General features: G+C 46.0%; 1 protein-coding gene across 3 annotated transcripts in view; it reads right to left on the reverse strand.

Annotated features, from left to right (window-relative positions):
* Window positions 1-528: 528 nt before the first annotated feature.
* Window positions 529-27,717, reverse strand: part of Ema (C-type lectin domain containing ema) — a 73,261-nt gene continuing 46,072 nt past the window's right edge. For all 3 annotated transcript variants that reach the window (XM_077670818.1, XM_077670817.1, XM_077670816.1), the window contains 6 exons: window positions 21,567-21,927; window positions 19,276-19,459; window positions 14,923-15,073; window positions 10,861-11,096; window positions 9,742-9,968; window positions 529-987 (listed from right to left, as the gene is read on the reverse strand). In XM_077670818.1, the coding sequence (XP_077526944.1) occupies window positions 884-987; window positions 9,742-9,968; window positions 10,861-11,096; window positions 14,923-15,073; window positions 19,276-19,459; window positions 21,567-21,927 (1,263 nt within the window). In that variant the 3' untranslated portion in view covers window positions 529-883. The remainder of the gene's footprint in view (window positions 988-9,741; window positions 9,969-10,860; window positions 11,097-14,922; window positions 15,074-19,275; window positions 19,460-21,566; window positions 21,928-27,717) is intronic.

The following is a 27,717-nucleotide window of genomic DNA, read 5'->3' on the forward strand; positions in this document are numbered from 1 at the left end:
TAAAGCGAAAGCGCACTGCTGATAAGGCGGCGAGCGTCCGTTTTATCTTACTCCGTGGCCCGTTCCCTGCCAAACGCGCTCTGGCCACGCCCCCAGCCGCCCTCCGATCAACACCACCGCCACGGCGCGGCAGCGTACGAAGCTCTCCCATAGCGTGATGGCGAAGTTTAATGACCAGAAAGGCATTGAAGGACTCTGGTTTTATCTTGAAAAAAAAAAGAAAACCCACTAAATATACGAATGCTTTGGTGAAGTGCTTTCGTAAAAAATAAATTTTGCATTGTCTCATTGCGTTCTTTTGCCTGAAAGAAAAAGAATTTTAGAAGCAAATTACATATGTCCCACATCAACAAATACACAGCTGTGATATACAGCTGGAACTGTATATGGTCCATTCAGATGGCACCTGAAACTGCAATAAAAGCCACAAAATAGCTCCAAACACCTTTGCAGACGCAAGCACTGAGGGAATTTGAGACCAATGCCATTGCCACCGCCATCCATGAGAATAAAGACGCAACACAGGGCTGGTTCAAAATGTTCAAATATATAATTACTCCTCACTACCATCACACAGTCGTCACCTATTTACAAATGCTGAGAATAGAGGCATACAACCAGTGTTTGTACAGCAGCAGTTCTTTTGTGACAGCACGTCCCTTCAGAGAAGAAAAAGAAAAAATCGGAGCAGTTATTATCACACAGCTCACTCGCTCCCCTGTCAAAAACGCCGACTGAAAGACGCACGAGACTGCCTCCCGCACAACACCACCTCTCGTCCCACTATCCACCGAGCGATCACCAACCTCGACAATGCGCTGTTTTATTGCGTGCGGTCAACCGGCAGCTAAAGCCGGCATCACAGCCAAATCCAAATCCAAAGCTACATCCAAGAAGGGTGCCCTAGAGGCCGACGTAGTTGTGTACTGCTGGCTTGAATAGTCGTCGCCATTGGAATGAACACGCTAGATTGTGCACACCAGACATCTGAAAATGCAGAGGCAGAAAATGCAAGAAGTTTTCAAAGTTGTCACTTAGTAATGTTCCGAAACCGGCTCAAAGATACAAGCGGTTTAACAACCACGGCTACAAATCTGTTGCCTCCAATCTCAAACAACCAATCAGGAGTAATACCCGCACACTCTAAAAATGTTAACCCCTTTCTCCCCGCACAGAACAGCATCACCATCATTACAACAAGGCATTTTGCACCTGACATTACTTTATCATTGAATAATAGGTGTCACACATCCCGCGACAACTTGTGGCCGATGTTTACGCAGGATGAAACACAGTCAACATTAATATTTTACTACTATCCAGAAATAGTTGGCCAATTTAACCTCAGGTCAAGAAATTACTAGTAAACGCACTAGAAAGCAGACAGACAGCAGTACACAGTAAGGCAGCACTCCTTGCTTCACAAAACGACAGCAAACTACACGTGATACAAAATAACAGCTCAGCGCGAGCAACTTCATTCTGCCATCTGCGAGTCTCCCATGCCAAGTGATTTACAGAAGACTGCTACTTTGAAAGTGTTTCGCGGAGCACGTCGAACAAAATTCTAAAAGATGGAAGGTCGCCGTTGTACAACTGTAGCGTATCAGTAGGCCCAGTGCAAGTTCAGCAAAGCACAGAACACAGGAAGACCTCAGGTTGAGAAGACTACAAACATACGAAAAGCACTTTGATTGCTGCTATTGCAAAGGTTTGACAGATTGCACAACTGCTATGCTCTGATTGCCGCTTTCACACTTCGTTCACATTTCACGCTCACTTCAAACACTTACCGCATGAAAAAGAAAAAAAGCACACACTGGTATCACAGCTCCATCATGAGAACGAGAACTGTCGTAATCGAGCAAAATTTACCCGAAACTTTGCCCTTGTTTCCGAGCATTGCAAATTCCATCATTCGGGGAGGCATGAGGCGTTGATAACCAGTTATACAATTTCTCCAAATGCCCTGCGTGTTACTGTTGACAGCAGCCTCACTATGCAAAGGTTAACTACAGCCCGAAACTAGTTCCTTAAAATATCCGAGCGTTTGCATTACGTCGCCATAATCATCATGAACCCACTGATGTGCACAGTACGATGATAGCATCTCGAACAAAAATCTAACCACTCCTGTCATCCCAATCCATTCTTGGCCTCCAAGTTTAGTGTCTTCCCCATACTTCCGATTTTACCCCTTGGAAGCCACTTTACAACTCGGCTAGGTGGAAGAGACAAAACTTGCTAAATCCGGCCTGAAAATACAAAAGCTGCAGGCACAAAATAGGGAAGTTAATTTCTGCCTGTTGACTTATTTTTCTCACTGAAGCGTAATTACACATTTATATTCGCTAGAATCATCTCCAAAATGTGTTAAAAACACACAGCTAAGTTTTCCTCACAGTCGCTAAGCAATAAGGGTTGCGAGTTCTAAAGCAGGCAGGAAAAGGCAGATTTGCCTGGAACAGAATAGCCTGTCCACAAAATGGGAAGCTACTACAAAAGGCAACGGAGTAGTTAAAAAAATAATTTTTAGAATTAGCCTGCGAGCCTCATGCCAGACATAACCATAAAATTCAGCTGGATCCGACTGCATTCAACTCTCGAAATTCCAATTACACCTTGTGTGGAAGAAGAAACTGCAAGGACTGATCTGATTGGCCCAACCGAGAACTTTCAAAACTGCAGACACGCGCGCCTTGGACACTGGGAGGAGACCAAAATACACGGCCTTCGCAGTACCTTATTTACCCACAACAGTCACAGTAAACATTACCATATATGGTCATTCGCCCGTATTTAACCACCAGGACAGAGACAGCAACTATGCTAGAACCACTCAGCCACTATGCAAATAAAATTACCCTGTCACTCTGATTACCCCGGATCGCAGCTTGGGCCAGCAATTGTCTACGCCTTGAATGCAAACTGCATTTCTGAAACAGTTAACTTCCTTTTCTGTCACCAAACACGATACAAGTCCTGCAGCCTTTGAATCGAGGAATTGTGTGAGCGTTGCAAGCCATCATGTGGAAAGGACCCTAGCGGACACAATAATTGCTTGAGAATCGGCCTGCCAGATGATGCTTTTGCTAAATGGACTGTAAACAGACGCTTGGATGCTTGCAGCCCTTCGAAAGTGTTAGCAGTCATGCCGTCAATGACACAAAGATGACTAAGGAACAGAAGACGATCCAAGGTTGGTTTGCAGCATAATAAACCGGCCCCGAATGCTTTTTGTGGGTGGTAGACAATTTTTCTTAAAAGGGGGGACGCGGGGATCAGATTTCGGAAAGTGACCAAAAAATTGTTTTTTCGGAACTCACATTTTCGGATTGCACGTTTTATATTCTATGCGTTCACAAAGTTTCCCCGCCGCAAACGATCGCGAAGTGCCAAAGAAAAATATTTATATCGGCTGAGGTGGCAAAATATTTCCTCAAAATGACGAAAACACGGCAATTTTCGCAGCGCTGTATCTCCGGAACGACGCTACCGGGCGCCGCCATCTTGGTCGCGTTAGATCGGCCGACTCTTTAACTTTCGTTTTCCGGTCGCGCCTTTTGTCATCGCTCGCTCACAAACGCACAAACGGCAGAAAGAGAAAGATAGTGAAACGAAGCAACCGATAGATGGTAACACGCGATTGGCTGTCCGGCCGCGTTTTTAGATACGGCTCTCCTGATTGGGCGCCGCCATGCCAGCAAAAACATGGCCGCCGGGCTGCTGCGCATTTTACGCGCACTGCGCTCCCGATGTTTTCAAGGTTTCCCGGTCGACTCGGTAGCAGTTTACTCGTTTTATCTGTTGCGGTACTGAACAGTGACATTACTGTTATCGCGGCGATAATGTTGAGATCGTGCGCGGCTCGAAAGACGCATCGAAAACGTGCCCGCGACGTCGCCGTGGTCTGTCCTTGAGTGGGAAGCGCGGTGCGTGCGCCTACGATTGCGGTTCGTGAAGCGAACTTTTGGACGCATTGTGAGCATTGCGATGTTATAAAACGCTGAATTATTGCTGTGTTGCACAGCGTGCTCGCGAGCTTCGGGAATGGAATGACCGACTCGCCTGAAGTTGCGGCGCGCGCTGCATTGGCGCGACGTGTTCGGGCAGCGGCCGGTTGCGGGATCGGTTGCTATTGCACGCGAGTAATAATAATTGATGTACGGGAAGTGAAATTTAATGGTAAAAGCGAAGTTATCAACCATATCAAGGTTACCTAAATTACGATCATGGGGAACGCGCGCGTAGGGGATTGTAGGGCGTGGGGGGGGGGGGGGGGGTGCAATGAACCGTCACCTAGCTTATTTGAGAAACTTTTGCCGTGGCTCTAAACTAGTTCGTACAACGAAGTCTGGGATTACAAAATAATATTTTCAGTGTTAAATAAATTAGAAAAGACGCCGTAAGGGTGCAGCATTCACAATTCGATATTTTTATTGGGTTTTCTATTTTCGCAATGTTTGCAATTCTGTTGTCTATCTTGCAATGATTGATTCTCCTGAAGGTGAAGAGCATGGTATGCTAATAATAATCAATGTTGTAATTGTGTAAAAAATCTATACTCTGCTTTCAAATAGCTCATCTTATGCTTGTGATGCCCAGATATAACTTTTTAACACCGAACAGCCTCATGTACTAAGCTGTAGCTTTGGCAATGTTGTGAAACCCAGAAATCTGCTGAAAGTCTGCTGGAATATTACTAATATAAAACGAAACCATGCCTTACTCTTCATTTTGGAGACAGTTATGCATTAGGCATACATCAAGTAAAGTTTAGGTACCTTAGTAGCCCGTAGCAAACTTTGTGGTACACTAGGTGTAAAACTGGTGCTTCTGCCATCTGAAGGCCTGCACATGAAAACCTTCAATTGGCCAGGAAGGCCTCCCAGATGCACCAAATCGAAGGGCAAAGGTCTTTGAGGTTGTTTCCAAGCAAAGACAGCAAGGACTATGCTGCTGGTGCAGTTCGAAAAATCGTGAAGTCTTCGTAAACTTCAAGAGCCGTTTTCTCTAAAGTGCGTTTTACGAGTTCTTCGTTGCTCGTGGAAAGGATAGCATGGCAACCACTGGGCGGATTTCGACACTGTTTGTTTTATTTCAATCCTTGAAGAGTTCTGCAGGGTATGACATTCTCGGATTTTCATTTTAGGGCCTAGATATTTTTTTAAGTGACATTTACGGCCAAGTCAGCTGTATACTACTGGTTACAGGTGAAAATAATGTTTTCTGTAAAAAAAATGAAGGGTGTAAAAAAAATTCGAAGAATGTCATACCCTGTAGTGTTCTTTTGACTACAATTTAAAAGTATTCTGAACTTCCTACCATATGTCAATACCTTGCTAGGCTTTCCACGAGCGGACAACATGTACACCTCTGTAACACAAAAACTACTGAAGGTATCATTCTTAAATTTCAAAATTCACCATTTGGAGTGTTTTCCAATGTGCCTACCAAATTTCATTACTCTATGTCAAAAAATAAGAAAGTTTGCTCCGATCCCCACCTCCCCCCTTAATGGAGTGTGTTCTTTTGCACTTAAATTCCTTCAAACTTTACGACATACTGGAGCAAGTTTCTTGTGTTTAATTCTACTGCATCTGACTGCACCGCACCTTTCTGCTAGTGAGTAATTTGCTTGTTTTTTCAAATAGGGCACCTTCAAAAAAAAAAAAAAAAAAACAGGAGCTTTTTTTTCAAATATGGTGTTTTATAGTGCTTGCGCAGACCTAAACACCAAAACACAGCTAAGCAAGATAGTAAAAAAAAAAGGAGAAACGGAGAAGAGCCTTGTTTGCTTGTCTTGTGTCCCCTTCCACTCACAACTGCACATGTTTCATAGTGGGCCTAAAACGAGCTACTGTTTCATTTAATCTCTAGAATACAGGCAAGTCAATACCCAATACACAGTCTGTCAACACAAATGATACTGTTAATGCCTGATGTAATCACAAGCTTCTCACACCAACAGTTTGAACTGTAAGCGGTGCAGTTTTTCGCAAAGCTCAACGCAAGATTTTGGGTTTGAGCACTCTCATGGAGCACTGGCAGGGCACAAGGGTGTCACCGGTGCTCACACTTCGTGTCACAGTCCTGACAGGTAAGGAACCACAGTGCTTGTTGGCACACCCCACAATGCAGATGAAAAGTAAATGAAGGCTGCACTAGCTTGAACATCACCTAGTACTAGTGTAACACACAATACCAGCTCTAAAATTCTCGCATGACACAGCTTTGTCACTTACAAATGTGCGCGTCAGCTTAAATTTGTACAATTTCAATCACCTCCAGTGCACTCCGCAACGATCCGATCACTTGAACGTGCATTGAACAGTGCTGCTATCAGTGACAACATCCAGAGCATTCTTCCGCGGACCGCCACCGTTTCAAAGCATTCGTAAGAACAAAACCTCGCCTCACTAAGGACTAGATTAGTATTTAGATTACTGCACACATGCATACATACACACACGCACACTGAAGGCTACACAAGCCAAGTGGCACCGTAGCCCGATCTCGTCATCAGCAATGCAAAAGTTTTCTAACATCACATTTTCAAACGCCGACGGCCAGCAATCGCGTGAGCTCCAACCTTCAGGTCTCAACACTCTGACTCCCGTTGGTGCGCTCAACTCTCACATCTGAAAACCAGTTAATCTACAAACATGCTGCTTCCTCTGACTCTACAAAACCTCCAGCATACTGCCAGCCAAAAGCTCTCGTACAAAGAAAGTATCTCATAAGTTATTTAACACTATAAACAGCGGTGCTCCCATCGGTTGAAGCCTTGAGTAGAACACATCCTACTGCCCTCTGAAGGGGTTCAGAGCTACTAGGATAACAAAATGGCCATTGAGTAGCCAAGCATCGTAGCTGACAGTTCAGTACATCGCAACAACTTTCAAACCGACATAGGCCATCCACTCGTCTTGCGGAAGTAAAAAAAATCTTCAGGGTAACGAGGTCCCCCAAAAATGCAGCGATTTTGTACAAAGCCTTTCACACGTAGACAAGGTTATGTACAAACCTTGCAGCCTCTATGCTGGAGTAAAAAACATGTGGCCTCATTGGCAATGCTTAGTGCGCAATGTTCAAGTTATGTAGCCCCGTCTTGCAAACAGTACAGTAAAACACAGACCCTGCACCCTGCTTTCTTAGTCAAGGTGGGACGCCCCAGCAAGGTGGTGCAAGTTTATGCGCAAAAAGTCCAACCTCTTCAAAACACAACTAGCTAACTTACACCAAATACAAAAATATACACTAGCAACCAAAACTTGGCCCATGCAATTAAATGTGTCCAAGAAGACAAAATATAAGCCTGGTTCATTAAAAAGGCGACTTTGTCCCGCAAGCCTTGCAGATGTTAACGCAAACTTCGTAGAAATAATCAACATACTATTGCAGAATACAGGCAAAGCAGTGGCGACTCACGAGCCAATTTCTTGTAAGGGGCATTACTACACAAAGCGGCATTCAAGAAATTCCCACTTTATCAGCTAAGAAAGCTGAAATCAAGCTACCGTATTTACTCGAATCTAACTCGCACCTTTTTTTCCGGAAAAATAGGTCCCAAAATCACATGCGTGTTACAATTGAGCACAACTCAAAACTGCGGTGCCGTATCGCCATCGACGTTTCAAGGTAGCTGCACTGAATGCGTAGCCAGCGCCTTGTTGTCGGCGCATGTTTGCCTTTGTTGACTGCATAATTTTTTTTTGCATTCTTGTGTTCTTTCTGCTATGGAATTTCCCACTGCGAAGACACGGCGGGTTCACCACAATGCTGTGTTTAAGAAGAAAGTAATCTTGAGAGCGGAAAGTGATGGAAATCGGGCCGCGTCACGTGTGTTTAGTGCTCTGAAGACTTGCGTGCGGGACTGGCGCAAACAGAAAGAGAAAATTTTCGCAAGCAAGGCGACACGGAAAGGGTTCAACGGACCAAAGAGGGGGCCATATCCCGAATTAGAAGACCTGCTGGCGGAGTACATGCAGCAGCCGCGAGCGGCGCTGCTCTGGACCATCGTCGTGGTGACGGTCTTGCTGGCAATAACCGGCACATTTCATTTCATGCCACCTTTGGAATAAACCTTGCTTGTTCCAAGTGAGTTTGTATTAAATAATGAAAGTATAGTGCGCGTTGCAATCGAGGACAAAGGGTTTTTTTTTTCGGACCGCAAAAAACGGGTGCGCATTATAATCGAGGGCACTTTAGATTCGAGTAAATACAGTACTCATAAAGTGAACAGTCAGCAAGAAAGTCGGGCTCAAGTTTATACTAGCCCTTATCGAAAGGACGCTTAAGTTCAGTTCATAGCTCAATTGGCCAATGCATAAAGCAGGTGTTGTTACACGATGTAGGTTCATATCTGTCTCTTCATCATCATCATTTCTGCATCCGCTGCTTGATAAAAGCCTTTCCCATGTTCATCTAGCCATTCCTGTCTTGCGAATAACTATTACTACTATTACTATTTTTAATGATAGTCATTTAACCTTGACAGAGTGGATTAAAAGACGGTGTGTTGCACTGGCCTTCTTTAAAGTCACATAAGAACTGTATGACATATGCCGTACAACCCCTGCCATTGCCACGATAAAACAGAAAAAAAGTACAATTCCTTTTTTCTTTTTTCCAAGCACAGTTATTAAGAAAGCCAGCTAGCTGCAAGCAGAACATCTGGAAGAAGCAACCCCTTTGACAAGTAAGCTCTCTACCTAGACTTTCCAAGTTCTAAGACATCACTCAGCAAATAAACTCTGTTTCCCACTGGTTCGCCAAACGAAACTGACCGAGCTTTTGGCAAGTCACTCCAGTCGCTGGAAGAAGTACAATTTCTAAGAAGGTACAACCACTTGCGTTTCAATACTTAACCAGTGCATTCCCGTGACTTCACAAGCTGTGAAGGCTGCGAGGCCAGCCACCCAATAGAATCATTCCAGTGAATCAAGTAACCATTGCTTTTACAGCATCGGTCCACCAACTAGAACTTGACCTGGGAAGCACGGATGCTAAGTTTCTCCAGTCCAACGGAAAAGCAGATCCTTTGCAATAAAGTACTGAGATTGCTTGAAAATTGCCAAAGAAGTCATAATAACGCCTGGAGGCTGGCTGAATAGTTAATCTCCAAGAACAGCGATAAAAACAGTCCCCATTTTTCAAAGCTCAGCCATCTTTCCGTGGAATTATGTACACAAAGAAGCAGAACCTCTTACTGGCACCTACCTGAACTTACAAATTTCAGTGCCCTACGAGACGATTATTGCGGAATAATTAAGTAGGAGTCAACTAAAATACTATTCACATTATGCCAGCGTGAAACGCTCCCATCTAGCGCCCTGTGGTCTGGCCTGACAGCCCTCCATTTGCAAAGTCACTGAAACCCGCTACAACCGTACACCAGCAACCGACAGATTCTTTGCTACGGACAATACCTCCCACACCTTTCCCAACTACCAGCAAAACTTGCTGTTTCCACCAAGTCGCTCATAACAGGAACTCCGGTTGTCGGTCACAGTGTCACACTTCACGCATCAGTGAGCAACTCGGTCACTGCTTTCAACTAAGGTGCTAAGGACCTAATCTGTTGGCAAAGTAGCTGCTGGGAAAAGGTCCCAGCATGCCAGCAAGCACCAGTGTTTGGGCGCCTTCCAATCTCACGGGCAGTTGAAACCTCACTACGCAGCTACAATCGACACCGACGTGAGAGCAATGACCAGCTCCTTCACACAGTGTGCACCACACCTTTCGCTTTGGAGGTCGCTGCTAGCGTAAGCGTCGCCTCGAATCCGTCGTCGACGTCCTCCTCTGTTCCGAGAACGGTTGTGTCCCCGGGCAGCGATTCTGAATGGTCTTCCGTGTCATCGCCGTTGCAGTGCTCCGGGATGTTGGAGTCCTCCGAGAACGACGTCTCGCTGACACAGCACGGTTTGTGGCACTCTTCCGCCGGACTCTCGCCAAGATCTCCACCACTGCGCAGAGAGACGTCACAGGGCACGTTTGCTTTAATGCACTGCGGTTACAAAGCAATGACTTTGACAATGGTGCAGGGAAATAGGCTCTCGGAAGGTTAAACCTTGGATTGTATCACTTACCACGCACTTTCATTGTAAGCTACGTTGTAAGAAACAACGGGCAACTTTGAGTTGCCCGTGCGACAAATAAGTGCGACAAATAAGTCATTGATTGGACCTACAAATGGCAGCAAAGGTTGCAAACATAGATTGACAGCCAGAAGCTATGAAAATCTAAACGAGTCACAAGACCTTTATGAACACTTCGGAATGCTTAAAAAAGGAAATTGGTTAGCCTAGATGGGGATTGTTCCACTGCATGCCTGGTTTTGTGTTACATCACCCGACACATTCATGCTTATCATGTGACATTGTTCTTGCCGGGCCACCTAGAACCCTCTATGAATCAACCCGAGAACTACATCAAATAAAGATTAATTAGATAACAAGATAACTAGTTACTTGCTATTTAGTTAGTTACTTCATCAGTTTAGTTGGTTAAGCAGTTTACCAATTAACTAGTACACTAGTCAATTAGGTAATCAGTCAAGTAGATACTTAGCTAGTCATTAATTACATCATTTTGTTAAGTTAGCTGGTTAAAATGCTTATCAATTAACTAGTTCACTAGTTAGTTTACTAGGCAATTAATTAACTAGATAATTAACTAGTCATTCATTAATTACATCATTTGTTCATCGGATCTTTCCTTAAGTATTCAGTCACTCAATTATTTCATTACTGGATTGCTTAATTTTACACTATATTATTTATCACTAGGATGGCTATTGAGTTTGGTTGTTCATTCATTCATTTATTCACTAATTAATTCATTAATTCACTCCCTCACCTTGACAGGGGTGACGGAAGCGAGGGAGCGGTCGAGCCTTCCTGGGGTGGCAACAGCAGCGGCACCTCGAACTCCGCGGCCTCCGAGGTGGCGAGCAGTGAGAGCGGGGGACCGGTGACCGCCACCTCGGGCACCACGGTGATCGCTGCCCGGTCGACGGCGGTCTCTTCGGAGCGCGGCTTCTTGTAGGCGCTCCCGGAACTGCCTTCAGCGGTACTGCTTGGGCATGGCCTCATCTGAGAGTGTATCGACAAAAATAACCAACAAGCAAAAAAGAGGGTTTGGCTGACATTCTCTAAAGCGGATATTGAGGGTCTTAAAGGGAGCACGACAGTGACGATTAAGGATTTGTTAGTTAATGACTAACAATCAACCATGAAAATTTCTTGGACACTTTTTTTCCCTTGGAGAAAATCTGCATGAAAAATGTCCTTTCCCTTTCAACAACCTCCCCGCCCTGTTCGCTAATGAAACCTGTGATGTATTAGCCCCAAGGTTCATGGCTGTGTAGACAAAATGTATATGGGTGAAGGGCCAATGGACCCACCCACAGCAGAGATCATTCAGTGAGAGCAAAATGATTCTACACATAAAGGAGAAATGAGAACAGGAACTTTCTGTGAACATCTGTGAGTGACACTGAAGTGTAAAACAATTACTCCCAGAACAAAGTTTGAGGCGGTACAACGTTAACAATACTCTGTGGCATTTTGTTTTGAACCATTTCTTGTAACCTTGCATAAAAAAATGCAGTAAGAAAAGAAAAAGTACTGTTCACTATGTTTTCATCTCAGAATGGTTGCTTGCCTTCAACAATTGCAGTAACTTGACATCTTGCCACAGTGTGGGCAGAAACGCTAGAAACACATTTTAACAACCACAAAAAATTTGGACAGTAGCCAGAGACGTGGGAGCTAATGCCGCGGCTCACAATTTAAAAATTGTGCGCTCGCAGAGCACCTCCTGCTGGACACAAAAAGCGCTGCGGCGTGCGGAAAAAGCCCCAAACGTACTCCCTGCTCGTTCCCTACTCTGTGCTGTTCTGCGACTTCGCCATTACGCTCCATGGTTTGCTGCCCAGCTGTGTTCCAACCTTTTTTTGTGCTCCTGGTGTGTGGCATGCAATGGTCCAGTACATGAACCACAGAGCCAGTTTTAAGCTGAAGCACATGGAAACCGCGTGGCTGGGCGGCACTTCAGTGTTGACCCAACGCGTGTATGCTACTGGCGAAAACAAAAGGCTTGGGCGTTGAACAGGGATCGCCATGTGTTTCGTGGGACCACAGAAGGGAAGTTCCCTAAGGTGGAAAAAGAAGTTTTGGAGGGCCTTGCAGACCAAATGGGGGGAGATGGCTTTCGATGCAAAGTAGGTTAGCTGGTTGCCTGTATTGCACTGGACAACTTCCCTGTGCAGTGTTGACACCATGGCAACAAGTGAAGGACCTTTTTTTTTTTTTTACTTAAATTTGAAAACCGACTTTTGACTTTCAGCATCTTTAATGTTTTGTAACCCTGCCTGGAGCAGCAACTTAGTATTCGTATGTACAGGTGTTCATTGCCATACGTTTACATACCACAAGCAGACAAATCAGCTACTTTGAAGCTTGGTATAGTATTCTGCATAACACCAACTGCGATGCATGCACATTTTTTAGCAGTCCTGACAATCAGGGCATCCAATATTTCTCGCAGCACAGCCAATATGCCCTAAACTGCTATTACAAACGTGCACACCGCGTTTCACCCTCCAAGGTAAAGTCACGCACACCACAAAGCATACAATGACCTCCGCATCGGTATTTAAGAAATCAAATTTTTTAAATGCTACGACAGTAAGGTAAATTTTGAACGCCGAGAATCGGTTTTAATTCAGACCTGTTGGCATGGTTACTAGAAGTGCACAAGAAAAGTTGCGCAAGAAAGGTGATATGGCTCGCATGCATCGCAGCGCACGTGTACTGCAACATGTCATACTTTGATTTTTTTTTTACATGGCTCATCAGCTCGCTTTTAAGATTAAATTTGATGTCGCAGGCATTAATTACAACTACTGGCGTACAATCGTAAGCAGTTGCACAGTCAGGAGATGCTTTAACGCACAGCGGCTATGCCGTGCGCAGCTTAGCTTTTGATGCATCAACCGCTTCTTTCCCAAGGCTACTGCCAAACATAGCAATAACTAAGCCTGTAAACATTACAAATCAGACTAAAAGATCACTTCACGGACTGCTATTACAAACGTGCACACCGCGTTTCACCCTCCAAAGTCACGCACACCACAAAGCATACAATAACATCCGCCTTTCGAGCCACGCAACTTCCCTTAATTAATCTGGCTTGTGATCTCAGGCATTCCCATCATGATAATGTCCGCTTTGAATAGCACAGCGGATAAAATGACTGAACAGAAACTTGGCCGAGCGAAGCAGCGAAAATGAACTCAGAAACGCACTACGCAGCTCAGTCGGCTGCCATCTTGCGTTGCCGCAACGACGCCCAATCAAGAAGGCTGCCTCAGCGGACGCCGACCAGAGGGTGAATCGCGCATCAGCACCCGTTTCTGGCTTCATTTGTGCGTCGTTCTTTTTCAACCATCCGTGCATTTGTGAATGCAGATAAAGGAGACAACCAGAACCGGAAAGAGGATCCTTTGGCCGATCAACCATCCGTGTGTTTGTGAATGCAGATAAAGGAGACAACCAGAACCGGAAAAAGGATCCTTTGGCCGATCTAATGGTACCAAAATGGCGGCACCCGGTGGCACCATTGCGGAGATACAGTGGTCCAAAATGGCCGTTTTTTTTTTGCCCTTTTGCGCCGATATTTTGCCAATGCGGCTGGCAAAAGTATTTTTTTATGCCACTTTGCGATGGTTTCCAGCGAAAACTTTGCAAACGCACAGAACAGAAAACATAGAAGTCGAATATGTGGCCATAAAAAAAACAATGTTTCGGTCATTTTTCCAAAGTTGAAAGTTAAAGACACTAAAATGAATTTGTGGGGATTGCTTGTTGCTTCAAGGTGCAGCTCAGCTGATGTAATCTCATGCTTTGCTCATAGCCACATGTTTGAGTTTTAGTTTACTATTAAGGCGTCAAAGAAGACAGGACAAAAGTTGCCCTTTACCGCTTCTTCAACCCCTATCACAGCTATGTCAAAATGGTTTGAGGTGTGACTAGACGCTGTCAGGGTGGCTCCAGTTTTAAATTAACCTATTTCATGCTTTGATTGATTGATTTTAAGGTTTAACACGCCGACGCAACACAGGCGATGCGGCACGCCATAGTGGAGGGCTCCGGATTAAATTTGACCACTTGGGGATTTTAAACGTGCGCCAAAATCTCATACACCTGGGCGTTTTTGCTTTTCGTGTCCATCAGAAAAACGACCGCCGCGGCCGGGAATTGAAGCCACGACCTTGTGCTCAGCAGTGCGATGCCTTATATTTCATGCTTTGAATATGCATTCTGCTTGTACAGACAGAAATTGGCACACAAACACATACCCAACTTCCCGGTACATTGTCACAGCAGACCTCCCCAAATTGTGTGAGTAAAACAGATCACACTGGCCTCGACAAACTCCGCACTCACCAAATATCCTAAACTTTAACCACGGGGAGCAACTGGGGCCACCTGTTGTTCTCTGCAGTCTGGCCATGCATCCCGAGTCACCGTATTTGCACGATTCTAATGCACACGTTTTTTTTTTGCTCAAAGTAGCCTTAAAATTTGCATGCGCGTTACCAAACTAAACCAAAATTGACTTTTGATATATCTTGGTCCAGTTTTAACATCAGCAGGAGCTGCACAAGCAAATTTATGAAGCACATGGGATTTTTTCTGCCAGAGTTGTATGTGTGCATCAAATAAAATGTCTTCTGCCAGGTATGTGGTGCCATGTCTCTTGCATCCGCATGATAGAATCGGCATCAAATTTTGTTTTTACCTTCACAAGTAAATTCACCTGCGCGTTACAATCAAGGGCGTGTTAGAATCACGCAAGTACTGTAGTCCTGCGGTCGAGTGTCGCCCAGAACAGAAGCCCACTTGGAACACCCACCTGTACGGGCGAGGCGGTGACCATCCTCCCTCTTGCCGACAAGTCCTCCAGGGGAATCTCCTCCGAGTGGTCCCGCGACTTGTGGCCCAGCCGCGGGGAGGACTCCCGCGAGCTCGACCGACCTCGAGACACCGGACTGCTTCCCGAACGCCTGTCGGCGAGAGACATGCTTCCATTACTGTGAGGCAACTAACTGGTTGAGAAATTTTTGGCAGGTACGGATGGTTGCTAAAAAAAACTAATAGCCTGCGGTTTTCCTAGTGGAATTACGGCAACGACGAGTGGTCAGGGAGATAGCCTGTTACCGGAAGCAAAGAGAGAAAAACTAACACCAGTGGATTCGATTCCTTTGGACTATCATAGACAGCTACCACGGTGACTGGGATGTTGTTGTAGTACAAATGGTGACAATGTACAGTAGATATGAAATTACCTCCATTTTTCACATTGCATTAAGCATACTTGAGTTATATTGATGAAACATGCTGTTGCAATACATTTATTTGAATGGACAAACACAAAAAAATCTGCTTCAAGCAATTCCCCATACAGGAACTTCCCTTACAAGAACTTCCTCGAATCGAAACTGCCCATATGGCCCATTAGGAAATTCCCCATGTAGCCGTCTTTTTTAAACCTTTGGAAGGCACAGGCAGCTACCAAATATGCATCCACACCTATTTTCTACAGTTATTGCTATCCGTAAGACCCCGATCTCTTCCAACAAATGTTCCAATCCCATGGGGCAGATGCAATTCCTGAACAGTGCACAAAAAGACTTAAAAAAGAAAAGGGGGCTGCAAACTTTTAGTCCCTGCCAATGGTGACACATACCAACAAATGAGTGGTGTTTCAGAACCCTGGTCTCGCCACAAAGCTCCAAACCTGCTCATTCATGCAAAAACCACAGCCCATCAAAACTAAAGAGCAAAATAAGTCTCACTTCGGGTTGAACCCTGGTCTGCTGGCTTTGCGAAGCAAAGTTTAGTTTTGAGCACTGAAGTCGCATAAGGGCGTATGACGTGCTCGTACAACTCAGTTTCACCCAAAGTGAAATCTTCTGCATGCCAACGATTTTTCATTTTGCGACAAACAAAATACGGCCAGTTGGTGACAACCGAAACCCCTTGAAAGTAAGTAATTGTGCCTCCTCTCTGGTGCCCGATGTCATCATCGTGACCGTGTTCCATCAAAGCTATCACTGCAATGGGTGGCTTTGCGGTCAGCAGGAATGCCACTGAGCCACCTGAAAGGTCGGTTCCAAAGTCAGCCGCAACCGTTTGGCCAAAGAAAATGCGCCCCAAAGTTTCTTGGGCAGCTAGGAACGACCTTACTACACACCCGTGGCAATAAGAGTTCTTCAATACACAGCAGTTGGAAAACTCCCCATCAGAATTCGGGTGGCACGAACACCCCTGCTTCGTTGAAGCTGAGCTGGTGCGACACCTAGGGGAAAAACACTGAACTTTGCCAAATATTTACCCAAATAACGCTTAATAAAATAAAGTGCGGTTTTAAAATTAGGAGACACTAAATCAGGTAACGTTCACTCATGTTTCCACCGTTTTTCTTTTTCGATTTACGGCAGCAGCCGCAAGCGCTTTGGTACTACTTCAGCTTTCTGTCGACCGATGGTAGGCTAGTCAGCTTGCCCGATGCCTGACCCCAGTGAGGGGGGTCAACCGCAGACTGGTTTTTAAAGGGACACTGAAGTAATTAGTAAACATTGCGGGATTACTAGCGCAAATTGTAGTCCGGAGCCTCTAGACCATGTTTCGACCACCCTCGTTGCAATTACGCAACTTTATTCAGTAGAAAAACCAATTCGAAAATGCTGTCCCCCTCTCCATATATTCCTTGCCAATTTGTTATGACGTTTCATATGACGTCAAAACGAAATGGCTTGGCTTGACTGTGCTACTGCATGGCTACCCGACCCTTGGACAGAATCAGTCGGCCCAGCGTTTAGTCGGCCAGTCACCAGCGGGTCGTCACAATTCATTCGCTCTGTTCAAACTATGCCATGACACATTTCTGCCAGGAAGAATGTGCCTTTAGTTTGTTAGCTTGTGGACTGTATCCAGCTCTAAGTCCAAGTCACTCCACACAAGTGCACATGCGATGCTTCGCTGGCTGGTATGCTAGTAGAAAAATCTAAGGCCAATTGAAGACGAGAGAAGAGTCAGCGAAGTTTATATAAGTACTAAAAAATTAAAATCAACCGAAACTTATCGTACTGTGTAAAACCAAAGTGCGGGAAGCACTTTTTACACTGGGTGAACTAGAACAGCGGTCAGCAGCATGACCACACATCTGCAATCACTTTCCTGCCTAACGAATGCAGTTGCTAGAGATGAGATATTTATGGAAATTTGGGGAATGCTTAATGCACAGGCACTACTCAAGAAATAGTCATCTAAGCTGCTTGGAATGCTAAAAATAAATGAAATTGTAAACAGGCTATACATTATATCACTTTACATTTCCACTCCTGCCAGCGCTGGCTGATGACCAAATGGTCTGCAGCACTAGGTATATCATTTTGCAATTTGCAAATTTGAATCCCCGATAGTGCATGCTGTTTTTTTTTTTTTTTTAAGTTGACTTGTTTTTGGGCCATGCTTTCTATACTGAATTCCCCATTTTTGCGCTGTAGTGTTCATTGCTCCACTAGCGAGTTCGTAGAACGCATGCAGACTGACACTGGCGCACTGGCGAGTTCTCATTGGCGTGGTGTTGCCCTAAGCACTGACTGCTTGCGGGCGCAGTCCTGAATCAGCCAACACTTGCCCTGGTGCCAACACGCCTCTCACGATACAGGCGCGAGCCAGGCACGCTCCAAAGAGGGGGAAAAGTGCATTGCATTTGAGCATCTCTGGTGACACGGGGGGCATTCATCCACTATGCACGACACTGCTAAGGATTGCTACCATTCTAAGCCGTGCTGGCAGGCTTATCTGAAGCATCTTACAGTTGACAACATGGTAAAAGCACAGCATGCCAATTACTGAGATATTGAGAATGTCCAGCCAACGACAACTTTGGATGCCAAGCAGGTTGTTTCACAGTACCCAAACTGGTTTGAATTCCAATCTTGGACATCGTCCGATCACGTAGCACCTTGTATGGATGTCACTGCTTCAGTTGGTGCGGTCACCGCAAACAGAGCATAGTAGTTTTTCTTCTTTCGTGCTTTATAAAATAAATACTGCCTTATTGACCAGATAAACCATAAAAGGTGTGTTTGCTTGAGCCAGTCTACGCAGTGCAAGCAAAAACCAGAGCTCCACAAATTCACTTCAGTGTCCATTTATTACAGTTAAAACTCGTTATAACGAGATGGGCTATAACGAAATAATGGCTATAACGAGCAAATTGTAATTCCCCTTGAAAGTCCCAATAGAAACCAATGTATTTAAAACTCATTTTAACGAGGCAAAATTTGCCTGTTGCAGGATATAAGGAAACAAATTTCGTTTGAAGATAAAATTCTGAGCCAATGTCACGGCAGTGCGCAACACGGATTTGAGACGGTGCGCCAGGTAACAACTGTATTTTTCACAGTTCGAAACTCCCGCCCTGCACCCTCCCCGCAACGCGCGCAAAGCGCACGCCATGCGTTCACTATGCCCACAAAGCCATTCCCACCTTCTTCTCGCTGCACATGGCATGCAGCCAATGCATGTGGCACGCACGGCTGCGGCGCGCTTGCCTGCAACTGTTGTCAATCGTCGACGCGCACCGCTGCAGCCGCGTTGTTGAAGTTTTGTGCGCGTTTATTTTTCTCTCTTTTTTTTCAAACTGCTTCAGCCTTATCTTTCGTCATGCTGCAGGTGTGATTCGAGCAGCATAAATGCGCCAGGTGGGAAGCAAAAGTGAAAGACGCCAGACGTGAGGGAGCTATGATAAAAGCCGCCACATCGGGCACTGAGCGAGGTGTCGTTCGCATCAGAAAGATGCATCAACGTCCAATTACAAACTTTTTTGCAGATAAGCCTGTTCGACATACGAGTCATAAATTTTGAACTGCAATAAAGTAGGGTGCGTGAATGTTCCTTTTTATCACCGAAACGCGGTTACTTTGTTGCGTACCGACATGCAGCGCGATGCAATTTCGCCTGCTATTTGCTTTAGGGCAAGTACCGTGCCCCATATTTGCATAAATTCCCGCTACAACTATAACAAAATATTAGTTATAACGAGCAAATTGCGGTGCCCCTTCAATTTCATTATAACGAGGTCTAACTGTACATGGGGGGGAGGGCCTATGGGGAGTTTTGTAACTAGTCAAAGTTGAGTAACTCTGGTGGCAATGACCCCACAGTTCAGGCTTAAGAAACACGTTGGCCGTACCTTCGTTGCCGACCCTCGATGTCGGGAGCGCTGCCGCGGTGCCCTGACCGGGCTGTGGCGAAGCCAGGCACCTTGGAAGACGTGGTGAAAAGCGGCCTGTACGGCTGGTGGGGGGCCGCGCCAGCCGTGGCAGCCGACCTGCCTCGAAGACCCGTGTCTTGAGACAGGCTCCGGTGCATCAAGCCTGCCAGACAAGTGGGTGAAGGTGCGTTCGAGTGCTCTGGCAAACTGACAAAGGAACAGTTACCTGCCCTTCTAAAGGGACTTGCAGTGCACGGGCAGTACTAGATGCACTCACTGACCGACTAGCTCTACTGACTGACAGACGCCGAATGCAGAGAAACTTTGACGGGATGGGCCTCAAGGAGCCTGCAAGCAGATCTCATTTGAGGCACATCTAGAGCAGCTGCGAAGGCGAAGTACGAAGAAGGGGGGTGGTCCTGAAATCGCACAATGCGTGTTTGTGCTAATGTCCCCCACTACAGTCTACGCTCATTACAGCAAATCCGGCAACAACGGACTTCCAGTTAAAACAGACCATTTCTGTTGGTTGGTCTGGTCCCCATGCATTTTAAATGGAGTCCACTCCACTCATAACGGACCCGGCTAGACCAGACCATCGGCTACAACAGACTAAATTTTAGGCGAAAATTGGTTCGACTGATTGTTAACAGCGGATTTCCGCAGTGTCAGCACCCGATATGCCTTTTCCTTGTTTATGTTGGTGATAAAACTGTTATGCCTAGCAACATTGTTGGCGTAGAACCGGTCGTTGGCGCAGCCGAGCAATCCAGTGGCCTTGTTTATTTTTGTGTGACCAGCATCATGAGTGGCAGGGTAGCTGATTTCACTGTCGGATAAACTAAGCATGATCAACGCTGTCAGACATGACGAAAAACAGGCCGACATCGCTAGAAGTACAGGCCTGTTTAAGCAGACGGTCCGCTCGACTTTCAAGAACAAGGCCGCTGCCGATAAACACGACTTCAGTGAGATTAACAACAGCGTTATCGAATACGCAAAGTGGTGCACCCGGAGTCGAGTCTGCCCTCGTCACAGTTTTTTTTGTGTAACAAAGAACTCGAATTCAGTGAAGTTCGGTCTTTTTCCCGTTCTGCTTGGTGAAAAAGGTAAGAAATGCTTCAAGTAGGTGGGTTGGTTCCCATCCACTGCGTGCAATCTGCCGGTGGCCGTGCTCATTCCAAATGGTCTAACTTTCGATTTCACAGCTGTCCATCAGATTACTTCGTATTAGCTGTTTCAAGGATCAGACTAAAATAAAATAATTTGGCATCTGCCTTGGGGGAACGTTAGGCAGCGATGAACGGTTTGATGAATGGTTTCAGGAAAACCTGCCTCGTCGTGAAGGGAGCTAATTCTGATGGCCACAACTGATTTTTATAGCTGGTTAAAAATTGCTTCTAGTTATATTCTTGCTTTATTTGCTCAGCTTATCATGCGTCTTTACACGCTCGACCGCATGCGCAAGGCCTTTTCCAAGTGCCGGTGCTAAGCTTTGGAAACGGTTTTTAGGCGATTCTTTGCCCTCGTGCGAACGCTGTGCAGAGGCGCTGCAGGTGTGTAGAAAGAACAAAGCATCCGTGGTACGTATACGCAATACCGGTAAATGTACCCACTTTTGCGCTCATGCATACTCCGGCTACAGCGGATGTTTCTTCGAGGATTAAGAGGGTCCACTGTGGACTATCACTGTCCTTATGACCTGTTGCTCACTACTATGAGGTGTAGAGTTATCATAATCAGTCCCCTAGTTTGAGCTGGTTTGATCTACACTTGCTGGAGTTGAGTGCAAAAGTAGACAGGGATGGTGAAAAGACAGGACACAAGGAGACACAGCCCCCTGCGTCCTGTATTCACCATCTGTCCCCTTTTGCACTCAACTCTACCAAGCATGGGATATCAACTAGGCTGATTCATCACGCAGTTTGTCTTGCTAAAATAAATGGGAAGGCCACAAAGGGCCTCCCCAAAGGGCAGCACACTTCAAACGTTTGGAAGAATGTGATTGTCATTATGAGGTTTAACGCACTGATGCTGCACAGGCGATGAGGCGCGTTGTAGTGGAGGGCTCCAGATTAGTTTTCGCCTAATGGTGATCTTTAACGTGCGCCGAAATTTCGAACGCACGGGAGTTGCCGCTTTTCGCCTCCATCAGAGCAGAAGAGGGCGCAGCTGGGAATCGAAACTGCGTTCATGGGCTTAGCAGCACAACGCCTTAGCCACTAAGCCACTGAGTCAGGTGGAGACAAAAAGAAAGGGGGACAGCTCACCCGAGGCGGCGGCCGCGAGGGACGCGGCGGCCACTGCCCCCTGGCCGCAGGGTGGCCGGGGGGTGTGCGGGAGGTGACGCAGCAGCGGGGAGGGCGGCTGCAGGGGCAGGTCGAGCAGGCGGGCGATGCTGTGCATCTTGCGCTGGCGCGCGCGCAGCCGCCCCTTGGTCAGCCGCTGCTTGGCCGCCATGCAGCGGATGTGGTCGTCGAAGAGGAAGCGCGCCGCCAGCAGCGGGGCGCCGGCCCCGCTCGACGACGAGCCCCCGCTGCCGCTGGCCCACCGACTGGCGGCCGCACCTCGGCTGGGCACCGTGATGTGCAGGCACCGGCTGTCCTCCTTGTCGCCCGTCACCTCAATGTCCTGCGGGGGAAAAACGAGGGAGGGAGAGCACGAAGCAGGGAAAAAACGTGTTGAGATAACCATCCCCTTACCCTCATAAGATCCCAGTGATCATCAGTAAAATGCTGTTGAGACAGTTGAGTTGGTGCATATTGCTCGAAGAAAAACAGCACTAAAACCCATGACAGAAAAACCGAAGAACGACGAGACAAATGCGCATCGGTCTTGTCATTCTTCGGTTTTTCTGTCATGAGTTTTAACACTTTTTCTTGAACCCAGTGATCATATCTATTACTGGGATTCGTGAAGATTGTGAGGATAATTGAGGAGTTTTTTTTGTTGTTGTTGAAATGAGTCAAATCCACCTTAACAACTGCAAGGAGCAAGCGAAAATTTTGTTGACGGGCCCAAATGCAACGCTGTCAAAGCTAACTTCCCCTAGCTGACATGCAGAACATATAACAGCTTTGACAGTATTGCATGTACGCCCGTCAACAAAGTTTTCCCTTGTTCCTGCAATTCTGCTCGAGTGGATTTGACTGAATTTGAAAAAAAGAAAGAAAAAGCTCCCCAGTTGTCAATGGGAGGAAGGGGGCAAAGTAGCGGGAAGTATCAGAATAATTATCCCCATAATCCCTGGGGATCCCAGTAATAATCCTGATTACTCGGACTCCTGGGGATTATGAGGATGACTATGAGGGATTCCTAGGGAATTGTGCACAGCTTGCTTTCATCAAGTGATCTATCTGCGTACACCTGCTGTACTCCCTGTCACCCGTCACCTCTACATCCTGGGGAACAGGGAAATTTAGAGCCGGTGAAAAATAGAGGACGGTATCAGGATAATCACCAGAATTCCCGAGAAATACAGTTGAACCTTTTTATAAGAGGCACACACCGAGCAGCAGTTTTTGTTTCTCATATGAGATGTCTCTTATAAGCAGGGTTCCATGCTTTCACCTACTGATCAACCTGTGGCTCAATGTAGGCACCATACCGCTAACATAAGCAAGGCTACAGCATGTTGAAAATGGTCTATTATAATTAATGTTTTGCCACCACAATTTATGAAGTGGTTCTGAATCTTTGTTGACTTCATGGCTATATATACAATGTTTTGTACAACAGGTTCTTCAAACTTTCTTCTTTTCCGCTGGGTGTGGAAGAGGAAGCATCGCAGATGTCGATCCCACAAGCGTGATGAATAGCCAGAGCCACAGAGAAAAAAGTACTTGAGGAGGCAAATTCGCTTGGCTGGGACAGCGCGGGCGGGCGGCACGTTAATGTCACTGTCTAGCGAGGAAGAAATGCAGCTTGCGGAGCAGCACAACAGATGACGCGTTGAGCACGTTCCCATTGTTTACATGTTCTTCTACGGATGCGACACCCAAAAATCGTAATATCATCGAGTGAAAATTGCCAGATATCTTTCTCTAAAATACATAAATAGGAGTGCTGGACATTTTAGCAGCGGTTATGACTAAATACTGCCCTAGTTACAAGCCGTACCACGCTTAAAACGAAGCACTAGAAAGAATCCCGGAGCAGACGATGTCTGCCGACACCGCCTTCCCACCACGAGTGGTTCATTCTCGCGGGCGTCTCAGATTTGCGCGCGCTTTTCCTGTTGCACAGGCAGGGCGGCGAAGTTAGGACAGTCTAAATATGAACTAATGGCATAGAGGATAAAAACTATCATTCCCTGGAACTAATCATACCTCGATTCTCAACCCCGTTTTTTTTTTATTGTAGGTTTCGCATTCTAAAAAAACCAAAGCCCCTTCATCTTACGACAATGATGTTTGAAACGCAAAGATTTCTTTAATCGGAAACGGGCTGCAATGGAAGTGCAGTCGCGCAAGGGATTCGTTGGCGTCGTCTGCCCGTGACTGCAGCTGGCTATGCACTGACTGACCTAGAACGGGAGAGCCTTTTCCCTTTGGCGCCTCGCGACAGAGGGCGCGTCGGTGTCGTGCCCGTAAGTGTCCGGCGCCCTGACTTTATTGCGCCGCCGGAGCAAGCCCTGTTGCGCCTCCTTAATAATTCTTGCTCCGTGGCCAGAGCACACAGATACTTCCGCCGCGCACTCTGGCTGTTCGTCAGGCTTGTGGACTGAACATGTGCAATGCTTGTTGATTGGGGGCTACGCAATCGGGAGAGGCCAACACGCGTCTCTGGTATTCCTGACTCGCGCAGACGTCCGCGTGCATATTCACGCCGCTCGTATGCTTGGCGGTAGGCGTTAACCACTTCTGTACGTTGAACTTCTATTGCCGGGGCTCCTCATCGCCGTTTCATAGCTGACTCAACTGCTCTGCAATTGCTGAAGTTGAAATGAATAGCCACTGCCCATGTCTGCTGTCCCCCTTCGTCTCCACAGCGGATGTAACTGCACTTAGTGACTGGTGGCAGCGTATATAAAGTTAAAATGTCTGCTACAAGCGAGACTGGTGACCAAAATTCAAGGATAACTTGCCCTTTACAACCAACCATCCTCTACATCCAACGTCTGCTCTAAAACAGGTCACATTAATGGGAAAGGCAGGGCGGCCAGCCATGTGGGTGAATGGTGTCTCTCTTACATGATTGCCTGTTTATAACTCGTGCCTCTTATAACGGGGTTAAACTGAGGATACCATATTTTCGTGCATATAACCCGCACTGAAAATGTGAAAATTTCAGTGGCAAAGTAGGAGTGCGGATAATACGCGGGGTTTGTCCTTTAGTGCAGCTTCACGGCAATGCGCGTTCTGCTATGAAGCTTCTAGGCAGCAACACTGACTGAGCCTTCCATGGCAGCGATTGTGCAAAACATACAAGGACAAGGAAGAAAAAACAAGGACGAGCGGACTCTAACTTAAACTGAATTTTATTAATGAACTGTGGCTTTTGCCTTGCAGTCAGTGTATTCTACCTGCTAAATATACGCTTTTTCAGGCTACATAGTATGTCATGTGTTGGTTGAGCAGCAGCTTTGGTGCAGCCTTTCCTGCAGGCAATACATGAGGATTTTTTTTTTTTCTTTTGCGGCGGGCTGAAAGTGGGGGTGTGGATTATATGCAGGGCCGGTTATACGCGCGAAAATACGGTAATTGTTAAGGCTTTCTACCGAATCGGTGCACAGTCTTTCTCTAATACAACAAGGCCCATACAAAGTTCAACATTTTTTTTTCTTTCTTTTTCTTTTTCTTTTTTCCTTTTTTTTCACTCATCTTTCACCTGACGTAGCATGTCAGGCTCTCTGCAAAACAGACCTTGTCAGTATCGTTAAACTGCATTCTCAATCATTTATTCATTCATTCCCATATAACAAAAAGTGGGACAACAAGAACACAAGAGGTAGATTAGTCAAAGAAATGGTAAGGGTAACTTGTGGGAGTCTTAGGGGTCATCGGGAAAGTTAAGGGATGTTCTCAGGGATGCATAGCTTTTTTTTTCTCTCTCTCTATTTCCTTGAGTACAAACAGAGGGACGGTTCACAGGTTTGCAGAAATTGTGACAGTTCGCAGGTTCACAGGAATTGTGACAATAACTACGACAATTCTTACGCATTATCTCTGACAGGGATCCGTAAAAAAAAAAAAAAAACCTGCAGGTTTAATTCTGCCTCATCGCAAAGGCAAGAACGGTGAGGTAGAAAGGCGTATGGCCGGCAAATTTCCAGGATAACTAGCACCGATCTCCTGAGCAACCCTACACAGTTTCTTGTCAGTATCCTCGGGTATCAAAATTGACAGAAGAGATGTAAGAGAAGATTCAAGGAGTTTGAGAAGTTAGAATAATGCCTGGGATCTCTCGCAATACTGGTAGAAAGCGAGGGTGCAGTTTGGAGTGCCAAAAAACTTGCCATATTATATACAGTAATCCCTCGTTATAACGAAATCGCTTTACTCGAAATATCGCCTTTATTCGAAATTTCTTCTGGTCCCAATCCATACGCATGCATTTTGGGCCGCATTACTCGAAGCACACGAAGAGCTGGGCCCGCTTAGATCGAAGTGCTGAGCGGAGGCGCCGCCGAGCGGCGGCGGCCCAACAGCGAGTCCGGCTGTAAACATGGCGGGTCAACGCAGGCTTGTGTTTCCCCGGCGATTTTCTCGAGCCAGTCAGGCTTGATTCGTGCCATGCAACTTTGGACAAACGGTTCAAATGCGTGGTAGGGTCACTGAATTTTGCTCCTATGCATTGGACAATGGCGTGGTCTCGATGGTGCACAAACACAAACACTCGAACCGTAGAATCAGCAATGTCGTGGACAACGAGGCGCCAAAAAACTTCTGTTCCGCAAACTTCAAGGCTGCATACCTCAGCAAAAAATTGCCCAGTGATCATGCAAAGCTTCTACTGCAATACCCATCAGTTTTCATGATTTCGCTGTGTACCCACAGTGACAAGTTAATCATTTTTTGAGCTCAACAAACGCAACCTCAGACTTGAGCCACGGCATTTGCGGCACATTCCAGCCAAAACTCTCGTAGCGTTCCGTGACTGGCAAAAGAGGTAGAATTTCTGGCCAACAGGTAGAAGGTGGCTTCAGGGTATTTGCGTTGGCTGACGGATGCAGAGATAATTGACATTTGTTGGTGGCCCCGACGAGGACGAAGAGCCGGCGGACAAAAATCTAGGTGAAGTGCCAACTATGGTACAGTCGTGGGAGTACCTACGCCTGCTCCAAAATAAAGTTTAATGCAAGTGGGGCGGCCACAGCCTCATGCAATGCTCGGTCAAATTGGAGCAGGGGTTTCTCGCACCTGGCAAGAACTTGAAACAGCCAAAGCTCACTGCCTTTTGTTTACCTGAATAAAGTTTTGCTTCACTGAATACATTCTGTTTTGATTCCTCGCAGTTGTGGCTCAATTAAAGATAAAATGACTCAGCTTTTCTCGATTGGTCGCTTATATCGAAACAAAACACCGCTCATAACGAAATTTTTCACCGTCCCGCTGACTTTATTATAATTTGTTATAACGAGGGATCTCTCTCTCTCTCTCTCTCTCTCTCTCTCTCTCTCTCTCTCTCTCTCTCTCTCTCTCTCTCTCTCTCTCTCTCTCTGTGTGTGTGTGTGCGTGCGTGCGTGCGTGCACGCGCGCGCGCGCACACACACACACACACACCCCTAGAGATCCCATATACCGTATTTATTCGAATATATTAAGCGAGGTTTTTTTCCAAAAAAATCTGCAGTCTCAAAGTCATACCCCGGCTTATATTCGAAGCTCAGAATACGCGCACACACACGCACGCGCACGCACGCACGCACACGCACGCACGCGTGCGTGCGTGCGTGCGTATTTTGAGCTTTGAATATAAGCCGGGGTATGACTGAGACTGCAGATTTTTTTTTAAAAAAACCTCGCTTAATATATTCGAATAAATACGGTATATGGGATCTCTAGGGGTGCCCAATTCCTTTCTTGTCCACTCCCTGCAGCACGAAAAGTGGCAAAAAAGGGCCAATAAGAGGTTCAACAGGTTGAGGAAATTATCAGGGTAGTTAACAGAGCCTCTAGGAATTATCAGGATAATTAAAAAGTAGGGATGGGCGAATATAGATTTTGAGGTTCGAAGCGAATTCGAAGCGAATAGTGATTTGGTCGAATAATTTCGAATCGAATAGTTCGAATAGTGCATATTGCAAATCACAAAGACAAATGAGCAACTTGTGACCTGACTAATGTACACAGTTTTTTCTAATAATTAGAACTCACGTAGGCACAGCATTGTGTAAAACTATTACCAGTTGAACATTTATTGCAAAATCTTACACACAGCTTTCCTTTGCTGTATTCACAAGTTTTCATGAAGAAATGC

The sequence above is a fragment of the Haemaphysalis longicornis genome, unplaced genomic scaffold (genome assembly GCF_048455015.1).
Source record: "Haemaphysalis longicornis isolate Haplotype H1 unplaced genomic scaffold, Haemaphysalis longicornis Haplotype H1 scaffold_5, whole genome shotgun sequence".
In the NCBI taxonomy this organism is placed as follows: Eukaryota; Metazoa; Arthropoda; class Arachnida; order Ixodida; family Ixodidae; genus Haemaphysalis; species Haemaphysalis longicornis.